The 21298-nt window shown below is 40.0% G+C and overlaps 1 protein-coding gene across 3 annotated transcripts in view; it reads left to right on the plus strand.

Moving 5' to 3' along the window:
* MED12L (mediator complex subunit 12L) overlaps positions 1-20878 on the plus strand; it is a 468926-nt gene extending 448048 nt beyond the window's left edge. For all 3 annotated transcript variants that reach the window (XM_075201969.1, XM_075201971.1, XM_075201970.1), the window contains 2 exons: positions 5473-5554; positions 19400-20878. In XM_075201969.1, the coding sequence (XP_075058070.1) occupies positions 5473-5554; positions 19400-19452 (135 nt within the window). In that variant the 3' untranslated portion in view covers positions 19453-20878. The remainder of the gene's footprint in view (positions 1-5472; positions 5555-19399) is intronic.
* Positions 20879-21298: the final 420 nt, after the last annotated feature.

Consider the following 21298-nt stretch of genomic DNA (forward strand, 5'->3'; position numbering starts at 1 on the left):
ATAATTCTGTGTGCACACAAATCATCTATATTCCTTCTTGTTACATTTTATACATTTATTATGGATTTAATGGAAGAATCCTTGAAGAACACATTTATAATCATTTACAAAGCGCTGCGCAGCCTCGTGTCAGGGACATCACTGCGTCAGCGCTGTGTATTCCCTGTGCAGCCATTACTGTATGGAAGCGGGTGTATAATGGGATATAACGGAACATACTGCACCCTCCGTATTGTGGCAGGTGATCGGCGTAGGGCAGACGGGCCAGTCTTACCACTTCTGACCTGGCGCTGATGGGAACTGGTAATTTATTAATTTAGTCGTGCCATTAGGAACATAATTAGCCAATCGAAGCAGCAACTGACTTTCTAGAAATCCTGTGTCAGCTGCCCCTTTAACGGAGCCATTTACAGAGGTTTAATGCTGGGTAATGATGTGAGGATAAAACAGGTATCACTGTAACATACCATAAATGTAGCAGCGCTGACAGATTGTAAGAGTACTTCTATTACTAGATCCTGGTAATCTCACGTATGCTCAGGGTCACTGAGCAGATGTCTGACATCTCCACTCTCTGCACGTGTCAGGGTACCAATAACCATTTCAATCTGATTTGATTTCAATCTGCTGGCAGTGAGATCCGACGGCGTGATGACGAGGTTTTGCCTCGTTCTGAGTTTCATGATTGGCGGGAATACCCGAACAGTGCTCGGATCCGGGCTCAGATCGGCACTGTTCGGGGGGGTTCTGATTTGCCAAATTCGGACCCGCTCATCTCTAGTACATTGGCGTTATTCCTTCTGTTTTGTCACTGCACCCAGCCACAGTAGACTTCCAAAGCAATTGGTGAATGATGGGTGCAACTTAAGTAATGCATGTGGCAGTACAACTGCAATGTAACTGCCTTGTTAATGCATAATATGCTTTATGACATCATATACTGAATTCGCTTTCCACTGTCATGCAGCAATAGACTCATTTAGAAATGTGTCTGATTTTGCACAAGACTGTAAAACAAGATCTCATGTTGCTGTGTGCGGTATTCTAAACAATATGTTCACATATATATAACAATAAGTTCCCAGTTTAGAAATACATAGAGCTTCTTTTTAGTCACACAAATTTAGTAGATTTTCCACAATCCCAGAGGTGCCAGTGATTGAAACTCGATCACTACTTCAATAGGCTGTGCAGTGTTTGCTTAAATGCTGTGTAAAGTGTCAGCAAAGACAAGCAATCGTAAACAGAATACATGGTGTACAGCAGTCAGATATCTCTTGCTCTGTTCACTCAATTCACCTGGCTTAGGGTTTCAAGGGTATACAGCAGAGGTACTGTGCAATCAGGGCCGGTGCTAGGGTTCGCGGCGCCCTAGGCAAAATTTCGCCGCCGCGCCCCCCGCAACACACTAAATAAAAAAATAATTCGATTTTTGCTTACCTTTTCTTCCTCTAGCTGCTCCTCGCGATGCATGCGAGAGGGGAGGGGAGGGGGACGTCGGGAACAACTTTATTCACACTGTCTGTCAGTGACAGACAGTGTGATACTTCAGAGGCGCCGCCGGACAGACTATCACATGATCAGTGATCATGTGTGAGATGCGCCGCGGACATTGAAAAACAGCGGCGGCACTCCGCCGCCGCTGCACTAAGTTTCTGAGCCGCTGAATCGCTGACTAGATTTTCTAATCTAGTCAGCGGCGCCCTGCAGGTCCCGGCGCCCTAGGCAACTGCCTAAGGTTGCCTAATGGGAGCGCCGGGCCTGTGTGCAATCTGTGGGTCAGGACCCAGTACCATTCACTTGGAGTTCTCAACAGTTGCACACTAACAGGTGGAGTACCAGAACAAAGATACACTGACAATAGGGGTATCAGAACAATGTACACTGGCAAGACATTGACACATGGGTACCAATTGCAATAGCACACTGAGTATTATGTATCAGTATAAGAACAATGGTACAATTACACATGGGTACCAGAATTACCAGACACTGACACTTGTACTGACACATGGGTATCAGAACAATGTCATATTGACAAATGGGTATCAGAACAATGACACACTGACACTTGGGTCCCAGAACAATGTCATACTGACACATGGGTATCAGAACAATGGCACACTGACATGTGGGTATCAGAACAATGGCACACTGACACGTGGGTATCAGAACAATGGCACACTGACACATGGGTATCAAAACAATGACACACTGACATGTGGGTATCAGAACAATGGCACAATGACACATACAGTCTCAAAGCAAGGGAAAGCTGACACATGGGGTACCAGAATAATGGCACACTAGCAAATGGGGTCACAGAACAATGTGACTGACTGGTAGGGTCCCAAAGCAATGACACACTGACACACAACATGCAGCATTTGTAGAGAGGGGTTTCCACGCCAGGGTGCCAATGGGCGTGTTCAGCATGCATGGGGGTGGGAGTGGCTATAATTTTAGACAGTGCTTCGCTGCTCTCCAACTTTTCCTCTCTCCATCATATGCACAGGCAATACTGTGTGCACTAGTGGTGCACGCATCTCTCCCTTTTCGAGCAGAGCCATGTGAAGCGAGATATACCTCCCAACTGTCTCTACAGACAGGACAAAGTCCTGACTGTGTCAGTTCCCAAAATCGGGACTGATCCACCAGGATCAGGACAGTTGGCATACTATCCTGCTGTCTCCTACCTGTTCTTACTGCTTTCAATACTTGTTGCTGCTGCTCGTGTCCTAAGCCCAGTTGCTACTTGTCTGGATCCTGGAATGTTGGGTTCCTGTTTGGAAAAAGGACAGGTATATGATTTAGAAATCCCAGCAATGAGTGAACACAATAGGCCTCCCTCCCCCAAAGCAGCCCAATATTAAATCAGAAGCACCCATGTTTAATTGTTAGGCCACCCACCAACCAACCCGGACAGTAAATTAATGTCATTCACCTTTAGGAGATTCAGTTTCCCCCCAAACAACCCCAACATAAAATGAACAGTATTTACATTTAATAAATAAGCCAATTTCCTACCAAACATTAAATCATTAACATTCACTTTTAAGAAATAGCTCCCCTTCTACCCAAACTCAGCCACACATTCAATTAATATCACACAAACCACCCCAGTTTTAAATGAATAGTCCCATCACTCCACCCTTAATTGGTCCACCATAACACCACTAATAAATTAAATTAAATATCCCCAACCCTCACCCCACCAATAAATTAAGCTCCGACTCTCAACTTACTATGAAATTATTATTTCACATCCCATCCACATCACAATTCCCCCTACACTTACATTAAACCCCCTCATCCCCCACACTTATATTAAAAGACCCTCCAAGCCTATGTTGATGAAGGAACTATTGTACTTATACATTAAATCCCCCCCACTCCCCCCCCCCCCCACACACACACACACACACTTACCCTCTGTCCCGCTGTAGGCCTATGAAGGCTGAAGATAAATAGACACTAACCGGTATTAGCACAACTGGTCAAACAGGTGCGGAGTCTAACGTGCTCCTGGTGTTCACCAGGGACCCCCGCAAGGAGGTTTGGACTTCGCAGCAGAGAGCACGCAGGTCGCGGTCCTATTAGCCAGTTACCAGTGTAGCGTAGAGAGGTCAGACGGTTCCGGGTCACAGCAATCAGGGATATCAGGTACAAAAGGGAAATCCAGTAGAGTAGTCGCCAAGCCAAAGTCACGGTACATAATGGGTCACACAGAGGAAGAGGATGGTCGCCAAGCCGGGGTCACAACAGTAAACAGGTAGCAGGATACTACCTGTAAAACAATTTTCATATATTATGTATTATACTTCCACTATTTCATGTGATATGTAATAGTATTTTGAAAACACATTGCAGTTTAGGACCATGAGGTTTATTTAGACCATAGCAAATAAAAATATTTTTTTGTTTGGGTTTACCTGTTATTTCAATGAGCTACAAGTTGTAGAGATTGAGCAACGTTAAATCTGTTCCATACTTCACATTAGTGGACAACTTTTGCACAGCACAAAAAGCCAGTTGAGTGCTTAAGTTAGCCACTATTCTGAATGGAGTGCTATTTGCAAATCCTAGATGTTTAACATGTAATTGTCCAAAAGATCAATGCAAGTAAATCAATGTATTTAATACCAGATATCCCATGTATGTAAGCATTGGAGAAACAGCATCAAAGCAGGAGCAATACAGCCAAATGAGACACATAGCTTTGTATGGTGCCGCTCTGTCATAAATTACCGCCTCTGACTTAACCAAACATATTGAAATTATATCATATTGACAAGACAACAATATAGCAGAAATACTGATCTAATCACCTTTATATTTTGACTATTGTATATTAACAGATTGCAATAGTACTGTCCATTCTTTTTTCACTGTCACTATCAAATAATTGAAAATATAATTTTGCCCACAGACACTGGACAGCTCTATTTGTACATTGGGTTTTACAATTGGTCAAGGTTCTGCCCCCCTTGCAACTCTAAAAATACATTTTTTTCCTCCCAATCATACCCCTATATTCCCCAACCACCCCCCCCCCCCTCCGCACACACACACCTACAGCACAAAATGTTTTTGCAACATTTGCAACCCAGTAATTACACTTAATATTTTTATCCCTCAGCCCACACCAACTATGATCTTTGTTGTGTTTTGAGAAAAGAATCAAAAGACATTGTGGGGACATTGTATGGATCAGACTATTGAAGAATGGAATTTTATGTAAACTAATACATTAAAGCCAAATAGTTAAAAAACAAAATTCTTATATATATATATATATATATATATATATATATATATATATATATATATATATATTTATTTGTAAATGTTCCCATACAAAACTTGATATAGTGGATGATTTACTTACATCTGTTGTGCAGTTAAATGTAAGAAAAGAGTCTTGGGGGTAAATTTATCAAGCTGCGTATTTTCGTCGGGTTTGAAAAGTAGAGATGTTGCCTATAGCAACCAATCAGATTCTAGCTATCATTTATTTAGTACATTCTACAAAATGACAGCTAGAAACTGATTGGTTGCTATAGGCAACATCTCCACTTTTCAAACCCGCCGGAAACTTGTAGCTTGATAAATGTACCCCTTAGAGCATGTACTCACAGATTGATGCAGGTTCGCTTGTGACAAACACCTTATAGTGAGCTTAGTAGAGGGTAATGGACTATAGGCACCTCTACAATAAGATGGGAGTGTGAACCCAACAATATGCTGCTATGGGTTTATGCTTAGATAGTCTGCTACGTATATATAAAATATCCATTCATAACAGCTTTATTTGAAGCATCATCATTATGATAAGCTCCTGAAACTTAAATAGGGATATACTATACAGAAATGAAAGTTGCTCAATCAATTTATACTGAATATACTGTAATGGCAAGACACAATCACATGTATTATATTTTTAACGTCATTTTTGGAAAATATGTTTTTCAGTTCCCCGTACAAGGCTCACAGCAAACTCAACAACAACAGCAAACTGCAGCCTTAGTCAGACAACTACAAAAACAACTTTCAAGTAAGTACATACATGTAGATAATCTTATCAAAGGCATTCTAATCTAAACCAAATTGTTCTTTTAAGGGTTATAGCTTTGCCAGCTAAGTTTTTTGGTGCTTTAAATTAAATATATATTTTTCGTTTATACAGTTGTAGGCAAATGTTCTGACATCCCTAGTCCACTTAATCTATATGTGAAAAGAATTTAACACAAACTCTACATGGTAAAAACTGAAATATTACACATATTTCTGTACATATCAATGCACAATTTGTATTTACTTGCTAAAAATAACAGATTGAAAAAAGTGAGTGTTTCCCGTGCAAAACTTTGGCACCCTTTTAGTCATTTTTTAAAGGCCTCAAAATATGATTGACTCTCTAGGCCTTAAATTTAGCCAGGTGAAGACATTTCCAGAGTTTAATAAATACCCTGACCCTTCTAAATCCCCGGATGTTGTGCATACTTTTAACAACAATGGACTCCTGTAAGCAGCTGCCTGAGGACTTGAAAATAAATATAAATGACAGTTCCAAAGCAGGGGAGGCTATACAAAAATATCTAAACCCTTCCAGCTCTGATTTGCCACTGTCAGAAACCGCGTTAAGAAATACAATTAATCTATTCAGACATATATATTGGAAAACCCAATTATCACTGAAGATGACCTGCAGAAAGGTTTATCTGACACTGGAGTAGTGGTCCATAGGTCCACAGTATTAGGTGCACTTAAACAAATATGATCTACATGGAAGAGTTGTCAGGAGGAAATAACCTCATCACAAAATCAACATCTTAAAATGGAAATCAATACTTAAAAAAATCCAGAAACTCTTTGGAAACAAAGGGCTATATACTGATGAAATTAAATGTAACTTTTTGGCCAAGACTACAAAAAATAGTTCTGGAGAAAAACAGGTGAAGCCTTTGAAGAAAATAACACATTAGCAACCGCTAAGGATGGTTGCGGATCTATTATGCTTTGATGATAAGTGCCAATAAGTGGAACAGAAAACATTGTTCGGGTTAAAGAAAAAATGGGTTCAACTAAATATCTACAAACCCTAGAAGCTAATGTAGAATATACCTCAACATCAGCCTAAAAGTACTGACAGGTATGAAAGATTAAGGTTGCTGTTCCCATACTAGAATATTATTGGAAGTCTGTGGGGAGATTACAAAAATGCAGTGTTTCCAAGAAGAGACTTGTAGGGGTATATTTACTAAACTGTGGTTTTGAAAAAGTGGAGATGTTGCCTATAGCAACCAATCAGATTCTAGCTGTGATTTTGTAAAATGTACTAAATAAATGATAACTAGAATCTGATTGTTGCTATAGGCAACATTTCCACTTTTGTAAATATACCCTGTACAGTCATGGCCAAAAATTTTGAGAATGACACAAGTATTGGCTTCAGTGTTTTTAGACCTTTTTGTCAGATGTTGCTACTGAAATTAAATTACAAGCATTTCATAAGTGTCAAAGGCTTTTATTGACAATTACATTAAGTTTATGCAAAGAGTCAATATTTGCATAGACTTAATGTAATTGTCAATAAAAGCCTAAAAACACTGAAGTAGCAAACTTTGTGAAAACCAATATTTGTGTTATGTATTAATTTGGCCATGACTGTAGATTCGTTTAGAAGCTGCAATTTCTGCTAAACAAGATGTTATTAAGTTCTGACTGACAGGATGCCCAAACTTTTGCCCATGCCTCATTCAAGATCTTATTTTTTTTTTAATAAAAAAATAATCAGTAATTGTGCTTTAAAATGTACAGAAATATGTCTTATTTAATTTTGTACTCTGTCCTTCTTTTCACACATATTTATTGAAACATTCAATTTGACCAGGAAAGATCGCTCTTCCATGCAAACTGCTTTCTCCAATGTAGGTTCGTTCCTTCAGTTTTTATTGTGGTACCAGAATCCACCCACCGGTTGTTTCTACAGTGATGCACTCTCAAAAACTGATGAACATTCAAGCAAAGACGTATTAGAATAATCCTCTCAGCTTAGTTTGATGTTTCATGTAGCTCTGAAGGGCACATAAAGGACACTGGTATGGAGGATATTCTTGATTGTTTCATAATTCTCTGCAATACTAGAGGCATCTTGCAATCTCAGAGTACTTTGTCAGTAGGAGAAACTCCTGATGAAGCACACAGAGATGTACAAAATGGGTTATTTTGGGACATCAAGGACATCTTGCATACCAATAGGCGTTTATGCCTTCCAGAGAAACATTATTGCCATTGTGTTCTTCACCTCTCCAAACTTTATAGTTTAGTGTCTCACACTTTTTTCATTGTTGATAAAAAGTTTTACTGTTTCCCAGCGCTCTTTTCCTCTGTGAGATTGTATCGCTATACACAAACAAACTAACAATTACTTCAATACTGGGGTAGTTTACTTTCTAATGCTACTAATTGGAAGCAATTGAATGAATCTGACTCAAAGGAAATACTTTTGTAGCCACTAAAAGCACAGCATGTTTGTACAGTTAAGGAGATCAGTTTACAGCTTTGGGATTGTGCCTACAGACAAGATACAGTGCTCAGGGTCAGTTTTTGATGATGGGGCCTCTGTTGTACAAGCTATAAGTAAATCTTATCCTCATATACACATAAAAACACACATACCGAATATTTAAATGAAAATGCAGACTAATAGAAGTGGCAATGTGCACTTTGCCAATAATGCAATTGGTAAATGGTAATGGTAAATACTATAGTATACAAAATAAAAGCGCATTCTGTGTGCAGTTATACAATACAGAGACCATTGCAACAGATACATGTATATATCATATTATACACTAAATGTGCAGTTATTTTATTACTTCTTATTCTATTCAATTGTATACTTTCACTTTAATAGTGTATGTTGTGCTCCCGTTCTATTTAATTTATACAAGGGTCATGTACAGAATAGAACCTATTTTTTGTCATTCTAGCGACAAGTATTCAATAGTATTTACTCAGGAGCTGGGCATAAAAGCATTTTACATATTGGGCACATGCTGAGTTTGATGTATGCAAGTTTGTGCAGTGATGCAATCCCCAAAAAGGCTGCATATGCGTGTATGCAGATGTGATCACATGGAGATGAGGGGTTGGGGAGGGGCAGTCTATCATAGGTCGATGTTAGTCACCGTCCCCGTTCTCTCCTCTTGCAGCGGGAAGGACACCTGCTGAGTGAGGTTTGCTAGGCAACGGGAGGCAACTTTCAAATAGTTGTCGTCGGTTAGTACGATGTCACTGACCGCCAGAAATTACTTTAATAGCCTATATAAGGCTGATCCAGTGTCAGATTATTGGATCACTTCTAGGTCTTGTTCCTGGTTTCTGTTTGTGTCTGCTCCCTTGAAAACTCAGTTGGACTCCTTGTTGCCGATTAGCTTGTTCTTGACATTCTTTAGTTTTGTGATTCCGGTTTCTTTGGATTCTTGTTTTGACCTCGGCCACCCTAACTATTCTTGTGCTCATCATTTCCTGTCTTGAATTCGGTTACTTAGACCATTCTTCTTCTCCATGTTTCTGGTTATGCTTTGATCTCCTGGTACTGACTCAACTAGTTCATTACACTCTGTTCATGACTCCAACTACCTCACTAGTGACTGACTGAGGGCCGCAACCTGCACATCCCATGCAGCTAAGACCAAACTCCTTGCGGGGTTCCCTGATGAACACCGGGGGCATGTTAGACTCCGCACCTCTTTACTCAGTAGCATCAACTGCTAGCAGGAGTACGTCCACTTTCTCAGTGTAATCGTGACAGCCTAGTACAGTAAGGGTATGTTTGCGTAAAAAAGATGCAGACCCACACAGAGACGGATATATGCCTGTCAAAGCTGTATCAATTGCAGGTGCCTGAGGGCTGGGGCAAATACCCTCTGATGATGACAGTCACCAGCACTAGCTAGTCTCTTCTGATTGGCTGATTATGTATTCACTCTGAAGCTGATAGGTGCATTTTCATTCCTTTTGCATATATTATACAATTTTGTGAGCGCATTTTAGCAAAAAATATTTTTGATCATACACGAGAAGGAGCGTTATATCTGCTGTATTTATACCAACGTAATTGAGAATGTGTATTTGGCCATCAAAACAAATGTTTAAAAAAATTGGGTGTACGTGTGCCTGACGTAAACTTGAACCATATGCTACTGTTGCAGACCTGCACATATCTTACGATTTGTACAACTTTGCCTATGCCTACAGTAGAAGTTTTTAGTGAACTATATATTTAAGTATAAAGGTGAGAGCTATTTATTTTGTAATCAATGCAGGACTATTTTTTTTTTATAATCATGAGGGCACAAGTTACTTATTTATTTATTACAGGGGCCCTAGTTATTTATTTATTTTTTTATGGGGGCACAATTTAATAATTAAAACACTATCGGGGGCACATTGTTTTTTTCCCTGGTACCCACCAGCCAGTGGTACCAAGAGAGAGGCCTAATGCTAAGTGAGCATCCCCGTAAACGTTCAAGCTCCCCCCAAGAGGACCAAGATCGATGCTAAGTATATTGCCCTTCAATGCAGGGTTTAAAATTACTTATGGCAGTTTCCCCTAAACCACATGGCATTTGGAGATTCCAAAACCGCTGCACATTGTTGCCAATTTGTGTTTGGACCCTCTAAACTGCTGGATAATGCATCTGGTGGTTTGGAGGTGCAAGTCTCCAGCAATGTGTGGCTTTGAAATAAGCTAAACACCCCACAGTTTGATACATTTCCCCCTTAGTCTCTTTCTCAGTCTACATGTTTTTCAAAACTTTGAGGATAATATTTTCACATACACTTAGTGGCCATTTTATTAGTTACACCTGTAAACCTGCTTGTCAATGTAAACATCTAATCAGCCAATTATGTGGCTGCAACTCAATGCATAATAACATGCAAACATGTACAAAAGGTTCAGTTCTTCAGACCAAACGCCAGAATGGGGAAGAAATGTGATCTAAGTGATTTTGACCATTGAATGATTGTTTGAATATCTCAGAAACCTCTGATCTCCTGGGATTTTCACACACAACAGTCTCTAGAATTTACAGATTACAGAGAATAGTGCGCAAAACAAAAAAACATTTAGTGAGCGGCAGTTCTGCAGGGAAAATAAACACTTTGTTAAAAAGAGAGACGAGAGGAGAACAGCCAGAATGGTTCAAGATGACTGGAAGCGACAGTTACTCGAATAACCATGTGTTACAACAGTGGTATGCAGAAGAGCATCTCTGAATGCACCGCACATCAACCTTGAAGTGGATGGGCCACAACAGCAGAAGGTTCCACTGCTGTCAGCTGAGCACAGGAAACTGAGACAGCAGTGGGCACATGCTCACCACAACTGGACAGTTGAAGACTTGAAAAATGTTGCCTAATGCGTCTTGATTTCTGCTGCAACATGCAGATGATAAGAACAGAATTTGGCGTAAACAGTATGAATGCATGGAACCATCCTGTCTTGTGTTTAGAGTACAGGCTGATGGTGGTGTAATGGTGTGGGGAGTATTTTCTTGGCACACATTAGGCCGCTGTTTCCATGAACATGACATTGGCCTCCAGAGTCACCAGATCTCAATCCAATAGATCACCTTTAAGATGTGGTGATGATTATGGTGGCATTCGGACGGCAGTTGGAGTAAGCAGTACACTGGCTCAGCTCTTTGTCCAAGTTCTCACTTTTCCTTATTCTCACAAATATAACAAATTGGATATTTGTGAATACTGTTGGAAAACACCACAGCAGCGCTGATGATTGACTTCATACAGAAAAACAAGATTATTTTAGAGTCTACTAAACTACCATTGTTTAGCTGTGGGACCCACAGACCTTAACTGTCATTGCTGTTTCAACGTCTGTTCAGCTGCCCATTGAGCTAAAATTGTGATTGCTGTTACCATCTCTGTATGGCTGCTGGACCCTCTACTCATCTGTTATTATCCTAGACTTTGTCATGTCAGAGCTACAGAAACTGCCTTCTCTATTAACCCCAAACAGCTGCCAGTAAAGTATCCTTCACCTCTTCCATTACCTTTAGTAATTTGAATAATTTTTTCCTTTCCACTCTCTCATTACCTACCTCAGCTAATACATGTTCATTCACATCTCTCCATCATGCACCTACTCAATTTACACTCTCTCCTATTCACTATCACCACACTCCTCTTCTTTCTCTATCATTCTATTTCTCCCTCCCCTGTTATGATTTCCCACTACTTCCCTCCTAAATAGTTTGCAAATATGAACTGTTTTATCTCCTGCACCCACCTCATTCACCAGCCCACATAAAGAAAAATAAACCTCACAACCACAAATCCTTCTCACTTTTCCTATTTCTCACCCTGCTCTTTCTAATGTCTGCTGGTGACATCTCACCTAAACCTAGACCGCGCACAATCACCATTCTCTGCTCACACTCCTTGCTCCATCCCAAACCTTTCCATCCACCCCGTACATGCAATCCTGCCAAACTTATCCACATATCTTTATTACCCTCTCTTCCCTTCTCCTGTGCACTATGGAAGGCCAGATCTGTTTGTAACAAAGTTGCATCCATTCATGATCTAATTCATGATCTAATTAGAATCATTTCTAAATCCCTCATCCTTCTTACAATTAAAGAAACTCACCTCCTCTGACACTACATTCCCTGCAGTTCTCTCCCTCATCCACACTCCCAGACCCAGAAATAGACCAATTGGTGAAGTAGGCATTCTACTGCCTCCAAGTTGCACCTTCCAAGTCATACCCTCTGAACCCTCACTCTCATTCTCTTCCTTTGAAGTCCATGCTATCCATTATTAAAGTAATTCTATCGTTCTCAAATAAGCATTGCATAGGCGATTGTATTGTGTTTCCAAGGCACAAAGGAATTTATTTTAGCAGATGTAAAAAGTTAACAGTTCAATACATGATTATAATATAATACAGTGCAGTACAGCCAATACCAAAAGATACATACATACCGCTGCGTTCGCATGCGCTCCCACGGGTACCAGTGAACAGTAGTTCACTCTAGAATACTGTGGTCAGAGAATGACTGAAGCTAGTGGGAGCACAGCTATGATTATATACATTCAGTGTTACAGAGAGAACAATGCAGATGAAGTGGCTTGCTTCTATAGGTCCAGACTTCAGGTGGGTCCAATGTAAACAGGTCATAGGCTAGTTCAAACAACCCCCTCAAAGGCTGAGGGTCAACATTCCAGATGATTCTCCCGCCCAGAAACCAGTTACAACTAGTCCATTAGCATTTTACAGTTTGGTATCACTCTGACTATTTATTCCCTAACATCAATAACTGGAGTATGCAATATGCGATCTCTTCGGCGAATGAACCGGACAGCTGCTGATGAATAGGGGATTAAAATGATAGCAGACATTACACTTTTCTTATAACCTGAACCTTAAATAACACTGAAGTGTACATATAATCATAATATATTAACTAATAATAAACTAAATACTATCTGCTCATAAATCACTGTATAACGGAACCAATATGAATATGAATTATATAAATAGCTAAATGTTGTAATGCGAGTGTGTGCGTGCGTATTTTACCGTGCGATCGCAGTATGCCACGTGTGCAATCGCACAATGAAACAATATTAACCAATATACTTTCGTTCATCCAATTATACGACTTCGACACCATCTATTTTATCTTTCCCACATTTGTGCTGCTATCATTTATCACCACCCATGTCCAGTTTCAGAATTGCTTGACAATTGTGCGGCCTGGCTCACTTATTTCCTATTCTTTGACCTGCCTACTCTCATACTAGGTGTTTTCAACATTCCCACTGAGAATCCTACTGTCTCTACCACTAGCTTTTTTCACTTACTTACTCCTTTAGTCTCTCCCAGTAGACCTCATCTCCAGCCCACTGTGATGGACACTCCCTTGACTGTGTACTCTCGCTACTGCACCATCTATAGTTTCACCAGCTTAGCATTCCCACTCTCTGACCACAACCTCCTTTCCTTCAGCCTCACATTACCTCATCCCCTCCCTCTGCATCCGAATTCACACATACTCAACGACACCTAAGTACTCTTAACCCAATCTACTTTTCATTTTTACTAAAATAACTACTTTCTTCTATGTCTGCATTGTCCTGCCCTAATCAGGCCGCCTCTTTCTACAACAAAACACTCAATTTAGGACTAGACAATGCAGTTTCAGCTACCACATTATATTTGTATCATAGATTTGTAAGGTGCCACAGTGCGCTGCAGCACCGTACAGTAGGGGAAACAGTACATACATAAAACAGGGACATACAAGGTAGACAAAATAAATACAGACATGAAAACAAAGGGTATGAATGACCCTGCTCATTAGAGAGCTTACATTCTAAATGAAAGAGGATACAGCTGAAACAAGAGGAGCAAATGTGGCTCAGACTGGAGATTGGGACAGTTGTGAGGATGCATTAGTGGGAATAGTGTTATCGAGGATAAGGTCACCTCTAAAAAAAGAGATGGGTTTTCAAAGAGCATCTAAAGATTTGAAGGCTGTGGGAAAGTCTTAATGAGTGTGGTAGGGAATTCCATAAGTGGGAGCAGCATGGGAAAGTCTTGTAGGCGGGAGTGAGAGGTGGTTACCAGAGACGAGACAAGTCGCAGGTCAGAGGTAGATCTAAGAGGGCAGTCTCTGATACAGTCTCTAATGACCCAAACCCCAACCATGGACCGTCAAACAGACCCACTACCTGCAAAAGTGCTCCCACACTGCTGAGCACCACTGGAGGGAATCTCATTCCTATCCGGTTCTTCTTCACTATAAATTCATCATTTCATCTTACATCCAAACAAGCATTCTTCTAATGTCTAATTTCCACCCAGTCTTTTAACCCACATCACCTCTTTACCAAACTTCAACTCCCTTTTTTGCCCACCTGCACATCCGCCCCTTTTCTCCCTCACAGCCCATGATTTTGTCACAGACTTCAAAGACAAAGTCAACACAATTTGACAAGATATTTCATCATGCCAAATTCCACATACTCCACCCACTCTACCCACCATCACCTACACGCCCCAATCCACCCTTAATTTATTCTCTCCAGTAACTGAAAACAAAGCCTCTACACTCATCTTATCTCACCCTACAACCTGTTCCCTCAACCCTATTCCCTCCCAACTGCATGACCACTTCTAGCTCACCTCTTCAAATTGTCTCTCTCCGCTGGCACATTTCCATCCTTTAAACATGCACTCATCCCACCAATTCTAATGAAACCATCTCGCAATCCACCCTCTCTCTCTAACTACCGCCCTATCTCCCTCCTCCGTTTTGTCTCAAAACTACTTGAGCGATTAGGGTATAAACGCCTGTCTCACTTTCTCTGCTCTCACTCCATTCTCGACTCTCTGCAATCAGGCTTCCGTGCCCAACATTTCACTTAAGCTGCTCTCACAAAATTGATCGATGATCTGCTTACTTCAAAGTCTAAAGGTAATTTCTCCAAATTCATTCTTCTGGACCTCTGCTGCTTTTGACACTTTGACACCCTCTACTCCATTGGAATTTGTGACATAGTTCTTTCTTGATTAATTTCCATAATGAACAGCTCCTTTAGTGTTTCTACCTCTGGTACATCTTTCCCTCAACTCCCTCTACATGTTGGAGTCCCACATGACTCTGTTCTTGGTACTTTACGTTTTTCATTGTTCTCTTGGGGCATTAATTCACTCATTCGGCCTCCAGTATCACCTCTACACTGATGACACCCAAATCTAATATCTCTTCCCCTGACCTCTCCCCTTCTGTACTATCTTGTGTATCCAACTGTCTTTCTGCTATCTTCACATGGATGTCCCAACACTACCTAAAGCTTAACATGTCCAAAACAGAGCTTATTATCTTCCTTCCTGCCAGAATCACCACCTCCCCTCAATCCTCCCTCACAAAAATGGAATACGCCCTTTTTTTGCTTAACATGCTACACAAAAAATTAGCCATTCTCTCATCATCTCCCGTCTTGACTACAGCAAACTCCTGCTATCTTTCATTCTCTATACCCATATATCCACACTTTAGTCCAATTCTGCTGCAAGACTGATTTTTCTCTCTTACTGCTTCACATCCGCTGCACCAGTTTGCAAATCCCTACACTGGCTCCCTGTTTCCAGAATCCAATTCAAATTACTCAACCTTACCTACAAAGCCCTCCACAACACAACCCCTTTATGCATCTCAAATCTTATATCAAAATTCTCTCCCTCTTGTCCTCATAGAACTACCTTTGACCTGCACCTTGTCTTGTCTCTGGTAATCACTTCTCACTCCCACCTAGAAGACTTCTCCTGTGCTGCTCTCCACTTATGGAATTCCCTACCATGCCCAAGCATTCTTTCCCACAGGCATCAAATCTTTAGACGCTCTCTGAAAACCCATCTCTTTTTTGGAACTTAACTTATCCACAATAAAACCATTCACACTAATACACCTTCACAACCATCCCAATCTCCACTCTAAGGCACATTTGCTCCTCTTGTTTCAGCTGTGCTCTCTTCCACCTAGAATGTAAGCTCTCTGATGAGCAGGGTCCTCCATACCCTTTGTTTTCATGTCTGCAATTATTTTGTACGCCTTGAATGTCCCTGTTTTATGTATGTCCTGTTTTCCCTAATGTACGGCGCTACAGAGAACTGTGGCGCCTTACAAATCTACGATAATAATAATAATAATGTGGTGGAACAGAGTGTTTTGCAGCATGAATGAATGTGCAGCTGTCAAATCTGCAGCAACTGTGTGATGCGATCATGTCAACATGGGCTAGAATTTCTAAGGAATCTTTCCAACACCTTGTTGAATCCATGCCACAAGGAACTCAGGCTGTCCTTGGAACAGTACTGGTCCTACCCAGTACTTGAGGTGTACCTAATAAAGTGGCCACTGAGTGTACAGTGTTTACTTTACTCTGCTGCCATAATATATTTTGTCATATTTTACATCTCAAACTGAACTCCAACTAGTTCAGTTTCCTTTTTTCTTTAATATATTTTAACTTCATAATATATCAAGGTCTTTTTCCAAAAACTAGGACATGTAGCTTGTTTTGACTCCTGATTTTGTGTATGTTGGCAAAATTATACTGACCGTTCATGGAAATTGGATGAAGTTTTGTGCATAGAATTTTTTCAGGCTTAATGTGAATGAACCAAGGTCTGTATAATTGCTTAAAAATAAACAAAAGTGGGAATATAATTGCTACAGCACATTTTTCTAAAGATTACTCACCACTTACCTATCTTATTTGCCCTTACTACATCTAGTGTGTGTCAGAAAAACTGTGAGCTATATCATTACAACCAATTTCCCCTTGATTCAGACATTTTAGGTTGCTCCCTGATATTTGCAGCTAAGAATAATAATCTGCAGAAATTTAAAGCCAAGCTGAATTTGATGTGAATAACTATTTGCATCCTATGCATCTCTTGCACATAGCTGTAAAAGTTTACACATCAGCCAATTTGTTGGCTATCCAATAGACTTGGAAAAAAGTGATACCACCGAGGCACGAGCCACCAAATGTCTCATTTTGCTATCTCCTAACTAAGTGGAGAAATTATAGGCCAATTTCTCATGAATATTGGTTTAGCCCACACAATTACTGCCACCACAGGACCCTCTTTGGTGAAATCATGCACCTCAATTTGCACCGATGAGCCTAAATTTCTAACCTGCATGGATTTGAATAACAAGGCGGCGTTGTGTACAGAGAAACAGATAATAACACAAGATGATGAGCGATGCTGTGGTGGTACCATGGCATTCAATGCAAGTACAGAGGGTGTGCACCAGTGGGATTTGTAATGCATAAGTTAAATTCAGGTTTGTGGAGCAAATTTATTATAATTAGATAAATTGATAAAAAAGGAACACAGTAATTTCCACTCAGCCAAAGGACTTGAAGTTTGCAGATTTTTCTGCCTCCTCTCACCCCAAGGTGAAGTTCTGGTTTGTGGAGACATCTCCTAAGAAAGGAGAGGTCTGTATATTAAAGCACAATGGGCGGTCAATTTACTTACACTGGTTCAAAACCAAAGAGATTTGTGTGCGCATCTAATGCATATTTTAAATAAGACCCCATGTGTACAGGTGAAACACCTTCACTTTTTGTTTCTAGAAGGTTTGATACAGCTAGCCCTAGGGGTGAGGCACCAGAGCTAGGGGTGAGGCACCAGAGCTAGGGGTGAGGCACCAGAGCTCAGAAGTATTAATAGTCTTAGCAGAACATGTGAGCATACACTGTATTTGTGTTTCTCACTGTTTGGAATCACCACTATATAGCAAGTCTGTGTTAGTTTGTAAGCATATGTGTCACTGGGATTGCATGGTAACCTAGTTAAAGGAACAGTTCATTCTCCCTGTAAATGTGTTTATTTACACATTTATGGCTCTTTTCAATAAGAACTGTGAATTACACATATTCCTGAAAGTCCAACTATTCATCCATCTATTCTGATGAGCAGCATTTGCACTGGTCTCCTAAATCCTTCTACTATATAGGTATGTATATTTTTCAACATTTTACTTGTGTTTACAGTGCACTTTTTTTTTCATTATTATACATTGAAATGCTAATCTGTTAATTATGTGCAAATCGTTAAAGGGGTTGTTCTGCTAAATAATTGTCCCTCACACCTAATCCATGGTGCTGTCCTTATCCCTTTATAACACCACTCATGGGGGTAAATTTATCAAGCTGTGAGTTTGAAAAAGTGGAGATGTTGCCTATAGCAACCAATCAGATTCTTGTTATTTATTTAGTACATTCTACAAAATGACAGATAGGATCTGATTGGTTGCTATAGGCAACATTTCTACTTTTTCAAACCCGCAGTTTAATAAATTTACCCCAGGTGTTTGTTTTTTATTTCAACTATTAACATTGATCTCTGCACAACCCCCTGCTCACAACCTGTAATGTAACAGATTTGGGGGTCTATTTATCATTGCTGGCTAGAGGGCGACATTAAGAATAATTTTGTATTGGTGTATATTGCATGTCCAGGCACTGGTATTGATGAATCCAGGGCTCATTCGCAAGCCCTGGTGCCCCCCCCCCCCCCTTCTAAACTATCTAGCCTAACACTGCCAGCGAAAGGAGGATCTGAGCCGAGTGGCTACTGCACCAGAGAAGCACAGAGAGGCTTCTCTGGCGGCAATGGAGTACATAGGGCTGAAAAGATAAGCTAACACCATGTTGAAATGGCGTTTTTTAAGGCAGTTGATTAGGAGCCAAGTCGTTACCGCTTGTTAAGCTGGGTCACATCGCAGTGCTCATAGAAGTTTGTGGGAACTGCAGTGACCAAAGTTAAACAAGTTAAAGCAGAAGAAATCTCTCATTTTTCTTGCTTTAACCCCTTGATAAATTAAAAGACGAGCTGCGATGGCCACTGTCTGGAGAAAACAGATGTTTTTTCTTGATTTTTGGCTCGTCGTAGCTTACTAAATAGACCGCTTGATGTTTCCATGTAGTGCATTACAGTGTACTTGAGAGGCAGGAGATCTGCATGGTGCCGCTGGTCTCCGGACCTGTAAAATCAATTTCCATGCTGGCTTGGGAAATGGGAGCTTAGCAGTGTACAGTGTCTGTACACCACGTGATCAGCTCTGGATCACCGCGTAGGTAAGTGTAAATAAAATGATCATCATATGGTGAGGGTTAGGAATCATAAATGGGTGCCAGGATTTTTATTGGATAAAGATGTAAAACAAAGTTATTTTAAAAGTAAGAATTATTTCCAAATATAATACAATTCAAGTACAGCTATAATAGTACCAATATGACTGTATGACGTGTTCTATTTTTGTGTTTTATCACACAGGTAACCAGCCACAGCAAGCAGTACATTTATATGGAGAGCCTTCCAGTTTCTAATCCTGAACACGAAACATAAATGCTCTTTGTTCTATTTACATCATACGTTTTTGAAAGTCTTAGTTATATACATTCTTTTGAGTGTGTGGATAGCCTCACAAGGGGTGTTTGGTATTTCATGTTTTCTTTATATTGTTCTTCTTGCCGCTGTAACAATAAGGACAAGGGACATTGTGGATGTGGATGCTGCCCATATAAATGCACCGGACAAAATTAGAGCTGAACAATACTGTACTTTGATTTCAACTTAAAATGGACTTTTATGAAAATTTTTGTCTGTTACTCGTTTTTTCCTTTTTTTAAGTCCATAATTGTTTTTATTAACTTTAAAAGCTCATATGTACTTTATAATGCTTTTTTGGCGGGTTAAAATATTGTTCCTATCGCTCTTTTTTGCTGTTCACTGTTCAGTTTGACTGGAGTAATATTGAAACTTTAAGGTCCATACTTAACTGGCACTTAGAAAGCTCAACATAGGTGATCTGCAGTGTACAACCTACCAATGGCAACACAGTCCATCGCTTTACCATATAAAATGTGTTTGTCTCAGGGATCATTTCAAAACTGATATGTGTTCTGCATAGTACACACAGCCATGCTCACTTGTGTATACAAGTGTTGTCTGAATTCACAAATGAAGTGCATTGAGAGTAGTATTAATCATCATCAGCATGAACGCTGCACATTTTAACTCTCCGCATTAGTGTTTTGCCTTGTTAGCGTAGAGGACACTTTTACAAATGACCTGCTAAATAACAATGGCTCTCTTGCTGACCCTAGCAATAATACATGCTGTTCATTGAGAAATAGGGAGAGAATGCCAGGATGAGGCAGGTGAGTGGAATAGCATATTATTCCTTAACAGTAAAGTAATACATGTATGGAATTTCTTATTTTAAAACACTTTCCATAAACGTGGTCGTTATAAACTTAATTTTCTGTATTTTAGTCATGGTGCTCCAAATTACAGGAAAAAACCCTTTTTCAGAAAACCGCAAGTCCCAAGCACTCCAGATTATAGATCTCAGGCCAGTAGGTGTAAACTATTTGTTTAAATTTACAATTTGTTTAAAACATTCTAAACCAAGAAAAAAATGATTGTATTAGTTTCTAAATTTGGAATAACTGTGTTTTTCTCTAGGGCAGTTTTTTTTTATAATTAGGCAATCTGAGGCAGTTGCCTCTAGCAACTAGGGGACAGCAGGCTATATCACTTTATTTAAAATGCATATTTTCTCACTACCATTATCTAAAAAAGTGGTTTCCCATGTGGTGATAATACTGAGTAATTACATGTGTCCGGAATCCCCCTCTAAACAACACTTGCTGATTAAAATATGAGGAAAACCAAAGTACAAGCACTTGCATTGACTGCAAGATAGTGTGATTTGTATATTTTTACATGGGAGGATGTATATCTAATAATGTTGGCTACAAGTACTGTATATAGTACTTGAAGATTATCTACATAGCATATAAATTTGTGTGTGAAAGATGAAGTTCGAACCTCCCCATTCAAAACCATGTGCTTGCCCCTGCAACAAGCCACAGAGTAGAAGTGTGCATATGCATTTGATTAGATCTGTAAATGACCCCCAGTTTCTAAACCAAGAAATGTAGATGTGTAGATGCCAAGTATAAAAATGTATATGGAGTAATGTATTGTCTGTTGTAGATTATGAATATTAGACTTCAAGAAGGATTTGTGTGATCGTATTAATGCACAAGGCTGTAGACAGATCGCTTTTACATAAGTCACTGAAGTCCATGGTGTATGGCATCGATGGGCTGCCTGATATACTTCATTGCTGCATATGTGGGCCTCTAATTTACACGAGGGCCGCAA

Source organism: Mixophyes fleayi, chromosome 3 (assembly GCF_038048845.1).
Source record: "Mixophyes fleayi isolate aMixFle1 chromosome 3, aMixFle1.hap1, whole genome shotgun sequence".
NCBI lineage: Eukaryota > Metazoa > Chordata > Amphibia > Anura > Limnodynastidae > Mixophyes > Mixophyes fleayi.